Here is an 8,982-nt window from a genome sequence, read left to right on the forward strand (position 1 = left end):
CCGTATGGAAGTTACGATCACCTTAGCGCTAATATAGCTTGGCACCAAGGCATCCCGGTATCTTAGCCATGTGACAGTCTTTCACAAACACATGTTAGTTTAACTGAAATCGTGCAAATGGCTCTGGAATTATAGAAAGTGTCTGTCGGTCTAATTGCTAAGCAACGATTCGGTGTAAAGTTTTGTAACGTCATATAGTTACTTTTCTTTAGATGGAGGACGTGTTGTCATAGTTACAAGAAGGTTGAAGTACAGCGTAAGTTTATCGATTTTAATGCCAATTATCCTATCAGATTTAAATAACTATATTTAATACTGCAATGCAAAAAACGTTTAGTGTTTGAAGATACTATACTGAACTACAAAAGAAACGTCGTACATGTATGTATTTGAAACTGTCTTATTTACATGGAAACATATTTGTTATTTAAGACTGAAATTGAAGGAACTGGTTTTTCTTGTTGATGTTTTACCTAACGACAAGTCAGCCCTGGATGAACAATCTGAATATATTTCACTTGATAAAACTCTAAAGATAATGACTTAATGCTCATTTAAAAACCTAGCAAACATGCAAGGTATTAATTAGTCTGTCTACTGAAAACAATAATGTACTCCTCAGTTAAACACACAACTATTTATATCTGCATGAGAAGATGGTTTCTCCGTCCACAAAGGGTTGTATTGTTATGTTGGTATATTTAACGTTGCAATGATCGATTCTGGACCAGACAATCCCAAGATTTACAGAATGAGCATCGACCTACGCAATTGGTATACGATGACATGTGTCAACCAGGTCAGCGAGCCTGACCACCCGATCGCGATAGTCGCCTCTTACACTAATCATGGGTTACTGAAGGCCTTTTCTAACCCATATATTAACGAGTCCATATTGAATGTGCACAAGCTGAACTTGATTTTCAGGAGTCCCCATTGAAAGAGCACAAAGTTGAATTTGATTTGATATTGCGGCACGTTCGACAAGGATCAGCATGCACAGACAAGTGATTAGCAGCAACAATTAAATGTGAATACAGAAATCTCACATGGGGGACAATCGATATGACTCTTCTCAGACACATCATCACGAACCACAAGACCAGGTTCTTCTCGATAATACAAGTTGGCTACATAATATTAATCGCATCAGTGCACAATACCACCATCCTCTCCAGCCCACGAAGATCCCGCTCCTGGTAATAACACGGCTTACACTTGGGCAGGTCAAACATTAAGCAATGGGTCATCCTCTGTTCAAATAAACGAGCATTAATGTTCCCAGGAGTGAGGAGGTGATCGGCGCTTGTGTCTCTGATGTCGGGCATCTGGAAGGTGTCACAAGCCTAGTATCCAAGTCCTGCAGGTCCATCTATACAGGGGGTGGATGAGATTTGTTTTCTGTTTGCGTCAGTGATTACAGTAAGAATCCCGGTCGCCGTGTGTGCGAGTGGGGGAATAGATTTTAGAAAAGGACAACCAGGTGTGCGAGAAAGCATGGAGACGGCACAGGTTAATGAATAAATAGCTTTCTCGGCACGTGTGTGCGTGCTTCTCAAACACCTGGCTGTGTCTTTCTCTGCAGTCCTCCAACGTAATAAACATTGAACTGTGTCAGTATTGTAATGATAGTTTATTACGCAACTTTTTTATCGTTAGGACAAAAAATCTGCAAATACCTCACAGAGTTGGTACGATGGTTTGCTTATGGTCAGCGTTTGTTACATTGCAAGTTATCGGTTCGTTCCTCAGCCAAACGGACTATACACAATGTGAAGCCCGTCTCTCGTGTTCCCCGCAGTGATACTGCCGTAAAACCCAACTTCCTGTCTCACTCACTCATTCATAGACAGCAAACCAGCCATCTATTCAATCCGTCAACTCTAAACGGTCCTGGCCGTCCGTCTAACTGAGATCTGTGTGGACATTGTACTGACCAGCACCTTCCTGCACACAACAACTGACGGTCAATAACAAAGTGGCAGCCAATGTTAATCCATGTGGTTCACCGCGATCAATGCCATCACGTGTACACCGCTCTGTCATTCAATTAACCAATGGTTCTCACCGGCCATGTCCGTCATGTCCAGACAGAGACTGACCAGATGGCGCTCTAATCGGATCCTCTAGCACGTAGATGGTTATATGTGCTTGAGGATGATATAAAACATCACGTGCAAACTGATGTTATAACATGAAAAACTGTAAGTCTTCCTTTCATGTGTTTTATTAAAATTTCGAACGCTTTTTGAAATTAATCAAAATGCTGGCTAAATGGATTAATGAAGTGTGTGATTGCAGCGTGGGCAAACTGTACGGTCAATGCTCTCCTTTTATGTGTTTTATTAAAGTCTCTTCAACGTTAGTTGAATTTAAAGCTGAATGGATTAATTGAGTGTGTGATTCTTGCGTGGGTTATTCATTGTGAGACAATTTTATCATGGCTTCTCAGCAAATGGCAGCTTGTAAGTGTGTTTATGGTTTACAATAGGCCCGCAACAGGACAACAGAAATACATTATATCTTTAAGGGGAGGCCAACTCTGGCCATCGGCGTGACGAGCTATCGATCCACTCACTCCAAAGCAAATACAGTGACAACTAATCCTCTTTTCGGTAAATACGTAAATGAAACGTCGTAGGCCGCGTCAGATATATTCGGATATACACGCCTGACAGGAATCAATGAGACAACTTTAAGAACAGACTAAACAGAAATGTCCATGTAATAACTGCATCAAAGCTATTCCTGAAATAGCAGATGCTCAAGGCTTGCATCTGACTACATAATGTATATTAAACGCGTTTTGAAGAAGTTCGAATGGAATAAATAAGACAGTTTACGATATCAATGTAGCTAGCTTCATCTGTGTAATCATTAACATCAAATGAGAAGCAACATTGACCACTCCATGTCAAAGCCTAGTGTACACATGTTATGGTATATAGGACTTACAACCCGTTCCGTGATATGTTGCACAACGTAGCCGTGTTATGTTATTAAGTGTTTACACCTGTTATGAGATATATTACACATGCATATATGCATGCTATGTACTAAGATATTTACACCGGTTCTGTGATATGTTACACGTCCTTGCCGTGGGATGTTATTAAGTGTTAACACCTGTTATGAGATATATTAAACATTCATACATTCACGCTACGTACTAAAGGGTTTACACAGTGTTCTGTGATATGTTACACGTCCTTGCCGTGGGATGTCATTAAGAGTTAACACCTGTTATGAGATATATTAAACATTCATATATTCATGCTACGTACTAAAGGGTTTACACAATGTTCTAGTGATGAAATGATAATATCTGCTGGGGACTGGTTGTCAGATCCAGTGGGTTTAAATGTTTGGTGGTCTGAAATAGGACGGAGGTCAGTTATGAAGTTCGCCACGCTAAAAGTATCAAGAAACTTGAGGGACAAAACCTTTTTCTACACCCAAAAGAAAGTAATGGCGATTGTACAATCCGAATTATATGAGAATGTGTTTGTGACTGATCACTCTCAGCACTGATGATACCAGGTGTTCGCATGAAGGTAAGCCCACAGAACGGTAATAATATCTTCGAGGTATTTTTCCCACGAGTCCACCAAAGTGATCTGATGTGATCGATGTGGCAGTAGGCCTGACTGATTGCTTGGGCATGACACGGATGCTATGCTGCTTGGGATACTGTATCAAAACCCTGGGCGATGGGCACGTGCGATATCATCTTGAAAGATGATTTAAATGGCTGCAAGAGTGGTGAAATGAGATTTTTCCGATAGTATTGACCTTTGACTAGGACATTGACGGATCGCATTTCGGCACTACGATCAGTGGGCACCTGTTATGAGCTACATACGTATTCACGGTTTATTCTACGGGTTTACATTTGTCGTGCATTGAATATATGTATACGTGTATATATCTGAGATGTGACACGCGTGCTTTACTCAATACAACCTTGTCCTCCTTAGCCTTCTGGACAGACAGTCAGCCCGGAGAGCCCGAGTTACGCTGCATGGCGTTTGGTTAAAGGACTCAAACATGAACGGCTACTTATAATTTGTGCTGGTGGCCTTCGACATGGCATTGCTGGTAGAATACTGCTAAGAGAGTCGTAGAACACTCACACACTCATGACTAGTATAAGCAGCACGTAATTACACTACATTTATCCGCCAATCTCGGACACGACATTCATTCCTATGTCATATTTACCTTAACAATTACATTGCTGATGCATTCATCATATCACGCTCCTTCAGATCCATGCCTATGATGTCAATCACTAGATTATCTGGTCCAGACTCTAGTATTTAAACACCGTCGTCTTATACCAGAACTATCTGGGGACAAAACAAACACAGATATGTGTTCCTTTTTGTATAGCTCCCACGCGTTGGAGAACTTAGATCGATCAACAACAAAAAAAAAAAAAAAAAAAAAAAAAAAAAAATGAAGTATACTTTACCTACATAAATGATTTTACATCAGTGGTTGTGCCTGCGCTGCTCTTCTGCTATCACACACAATGATTGTAGGTCAAGGTCACGGTAAGATGATGTCCCTCGTGCATGAGTTTACTCAAACAATGGAGAGGGATTTTACATACACAAACATACCAGCCATGATATTCGTTCTCATTCCTAAAATCCTGTATTATACGTGGTAAACTATCAATGACTTTGATTCATTCGCGTATATGATACTTCCATTCATAATCATTCAGGCTGGGTTTAAATGTCATACATAATGTATTATCCTGTAGTCGGTGTTGCTTGCAGCTTGTCATGTGCAGCGTTCTGCCAGAGATACCCTACATGAATGGACAATAGTATTGCCTGTCTTATAAAATATGCATGAATGGAGTTTTTTTCAAAACTCCTGCAAATTTCATTGACTGAAAGTATGAATAGGTTGAAAATGGTATTGGTTACAATTAGGGATCTGTTGGCGTGCGACGAGCCATTACCTAAATGACATGGTGAGGTTCAGAGGAACTTGAACATGATTATTTATGCATGTGACCGCTATATAAATGAGTTTGGGTATATCTAGGAAGAGACGGTGCAAGACACAGCCGTACACGCGCACGCACGTGCACGCATGTACTCATAAACACGCCCAGCTTATTATTCACACGCCCAGCACCCCCGCCCCTCCACAACCACCTCTCACTGCACTAATCCCATCCTCATCCTCGTGGCATAATTAACATGAAATACTGAACGCCCACTCCCCTTCACTGCTTGTCTCCATTGATCTGATTTTTTAACTGACGTCGATGCTATGCATGTTGTATGTACGTGATTCGACAGTATTCTTCCGCACGACTGTTCACATCAAACATTCATGGAGTCAATATTTTTGTACATTTGTTTTCGTGTCAGATCATGCGATGATATTCAACATAAAACCACCCTTGCTACAGAAGCAACCCTTACTATGTTAGTCAGAGCCCCAAAATGTCAGATGTGGTTATACAGGTTATAGGTACAATCTAAGCGATCTAACCTTTTACACATCTCTTACATTATCAGCCTGTCGAAAGACACTAGACATCCATGTTTGGCTAACCAAAACAAACCAGAAACGCCGATGACGTATTTGACACAGGTAGCAAAGCAGCGTGTGAGAGTTGCACTGCTACACGTATACGGCGACTGTTAGCAGCCAAATAATGTTGGATAACATTTGTAAATATCCAGTTAGTACTTTTAAGCATATAAATTCTTATACACAATCGTTTGCCGAAGGAAAATAATTAGCTTTGTGGAAGATTCCAGACTGCTATCAAACAATTGGAACATTCCAGACTGGTATCAAACAAGTGTATGGATGTGTATGGTTACGGGATGTGGTCGATTCGCATGTTGACGTTGTGACAAAGACAATCCCACGATAGTAATAAAGGAACAATCGTGTCCTGTAACATAAAAGAACGCGGATGAGCGAGTATGGTTTTACGCCGCTTTTAGCAATATTCCAGCAACATCACGGCGGGGCACATCGTGACGAGCTGACGCGTTAGTCATTAGGCTATCCTATCGCCCTACAAAGAGTAATGAAAATCTTTGTGGACAAACCTCAATGAACTGATAACCGCATATTGAATTATTGATTAAAGAAATGTGGCATTTAGAGACATCAAAAGAAGTTTAAAAAGAACACGACACCATTTTATCTGTTACCATTGAAATATCACAGAACTGTTTACATATGACCTTTTCAAAAATTAAAATCGCAGCTGGCCTATATTAAAAGGCCAGAATTGATAACATTATTTGATACAGTGAAAATAAATTTTTGATTACATTTAGCGTACAAGTGTATACTTTAGTTGGTTTAACAAGGCACGTGGAACTAATTGAAAGACAAAAGCATAATAAGTGGGGAGATAATCTATGCATGGTGACAGCAATTACAACCGTCACTATACGAAATGAATTGCCTTCGAACTCAATGTTCTGTCTATTATTGCGGAGCAGTAGGCTATATTCCTATAAGAAAAATCCTATGTGGGAATTTCTGATTAAAAATGTCCTCCAGTGCCCTTGGAAGTACTTGGAGGGTCGTTCACAGTCTCAGTCACTGGATTGTCTGGTCTAGATTCGGTCAGTTACATATTGTCCTATGGTTATAACATTGCTGAATGTGTTCTATATAAAAAAAACCAAAACCTGCGTATCTCAGACCATGCATGATTATAATAAGGTGATAGCAAATAACAGCGGGTGGTGGGGTAGCTTAGTGACTAAAGCGTTCGCAAGTCACGACGAAGGTTCGAGTTCGATTCTCAACATGGGTAGAATGTGAGATAAGGTGCATCACATTTAGCATCTTTGCAAATCGAAAACACGTACAAGAAGACTTAGGAAAGACTTTTTTTTAGAGAAACGGTAATTTCGTTGAAAATAAGAAATTAAAGTAATCTTACGTAGACCTTTTGAAAAGGCGTTTCTACAGCTGACATTTATATATTAGTTATCTTTACATTTTTCGGTTCAATTCGCAGATTGGAAAAATATAGCATTGCTTTCCATTTGCAAAATGTTTTACAGTTCATTAGCCCTAAAACAAACGTTCAGCACCTTTCACCTTGCACGGGAAACGTCAGCCTCAGAAGAATGCGTTGTCAGTGTTGGCAGGGGTATTTTCGTCAGTGATTTACATTATTAAACTCGACTGTCTACGTCAGCAGGTGCTTCTCGTATATCCTCATAAAGGGATCATGAAGTATTGATATGTACCGCACAGAAGTATCTATATGTACCGCATGGATACAAGGGTAGTATCAATTTGAAATATTTTGAATTTTAAAAAAACACATGATGGGACGTTTCCAAATGCATGAAGAATTTGAAGGTCATGAGATTTTTCCTTAACAGTTGATGAGCATATTGGTAGTTCTTGAAACAATAGCACTGATACCCCCAGTCGGCTACAGAGTCCGACAGTATGGCTTTTAACAGTTTGAGCGCTAGTTAATGTGTGTTTTTCGAGGGGAACCAGACAGGTCCATTAATATGAAATGAAATCCAATTACGCCATGTTAATGCACATCCACGAGAAGAAGACACATGGTCATTAAGATCCACTATGGTGGTTGTTTTAAATGGGGCATTAGTACATTGCATGAAATCAGCATGAAATCGGTATTATCAATATTACGTCGATTGATATTGACACGTATGCCAATATCTGCTCTCCTGCTATGATGTAGTATTTTCTCTGTGGAAACGATACAACAAATGATATTTTCATCTCGTATGCGTCAGTTAAAACAATAACATCGCTTGCAGGAACCAAAGAAACAATACGTGCTTCAATACGCGGGGTCCAAAATAGACCGTCCACTACGAATAGCTGTCATAATGTTACGTGATATTGATCTCAAGAAAATACCCATGTTCATGGGGAACTGACCTTGTGTATTGCCTCCTCGTCGTACGGTTCTGCTTCAATACTCTGAAGTTCATCCCCGGGTAGGGAGTTAGGTCTCCCGTTTTGAGCGATCCTGAGGGACCCACTTTCGGAAGCAGCCATAATCGATTTATTTCACACAGAAGCTCCTATCCTTTGTGTTTAGCAAAGAAACATTATTATCACACTTATTGATTGAAAAATAATCCAAACCCCTTCTCCGGAATGCCAGTTCCAATAATCCCGGGAAACAAGGAGCGTTTATTCCAGATGAGAATCTACTCCACGGAAGCGATGGCCTTGCTCATAACCTTACAATCCTCTCGTGAATTACTGTTACAAAACCTGCTGACTGTCTTCTTAGGCTGAGAGCTGTGTTAAAATGCACCTACTAGCATCCAATTCAAACCTCGTCTCAGAAACGTCCTCGCGAGATTCTCGTTTGACTTTGGTTTGCAGGAACCATAACTCGGGTAAATGAGTCATCTCCGTCCACAGTGTTGAATGCATGAAAGGGAGTTAACTGCTGAGGAGTGGATAAAATTATCAAATGTTATCGATTGGTATTGTCCGCTCTCATGAGATGGCGGCACAGAGATCATTAACTAGCGTACCTACAGAAGTAAAGCTCTTGGTTCAGAAAACTGTAAGCGTGAAGCAGTGATAGTGACCACACTACTGCAATTCGGAGATAGGGTGTACCATTTTCAGCGCCCTTATTCTAGCGGGACATATTCTCTGTTAATCATCAAAGGGAGACAACTAGGAATGGTACACCGACATCGACAAGGCGATCAATGACGTTCGATTTAGCCTCAGCGATATGATAAGCATGTTGTAATTTCATCAACTACACACAGTGTTGCTTTTATTTACTCCTTTCTTGTTTCTATGGATACGTGCAGGACAAATGCCAGATTCAGGACACTATGACATCACTGGGAGCTCTCGTGACCCCAAAGTACCTCCGTCTGTGATCCCCAAGCGGACCTGTCAGTCTTTGACTGAGGAGCTTATCTTCAGTCAGTGGAATATCTCCATGATTGTAATTGCAAG

General features: G+C 40.5%; 1 protein-coding gene across 2 annotated transcripts in view; it reads right to left on the reverse strand.

Moving 5' to 3' along the window:
* LOC137284897 (ras-related protein Rab-37-like) overlaps positions 1–8,381 on the reverse strand; it is a 152,997-nt gene extending 144,616 nt beyond the window's left edge. The window contains exon 1 of one of the 2 annotated variants that reach the window (XM_067816926.1): positions 7,930–8,381. In XM_067816926.1, coding sequence (XP_067673027.1) covers positions 7,930–8,049 — 120 coding nt within the window. In that variant the 5' untranslated portion in view covers positions 8,050–8,381. The remainder of the gene's footprint in view (positions 1–7,929) is intronic. The other variant, XM_067816927.1, reaches the window with a different exon arrangement.
* Between the last annotated feature and the right edge of the window lie 601 nt (positions 8,382–8,982).

This window comes from Haliotis asinina, chromosome 5 (genome assembly GCF_037392515.1).
Source record: "Haliotis asinina isolate JCU_RB_2024 chromosome 5, JCU_Hal_asi_v2, whole genome shotgun sequence".
NCBI lineage: Eukaryota > Metazoa > Mollusca > Gastropoda > Lepetellida > Haliotidae > Haliotis > Haliotis asinina.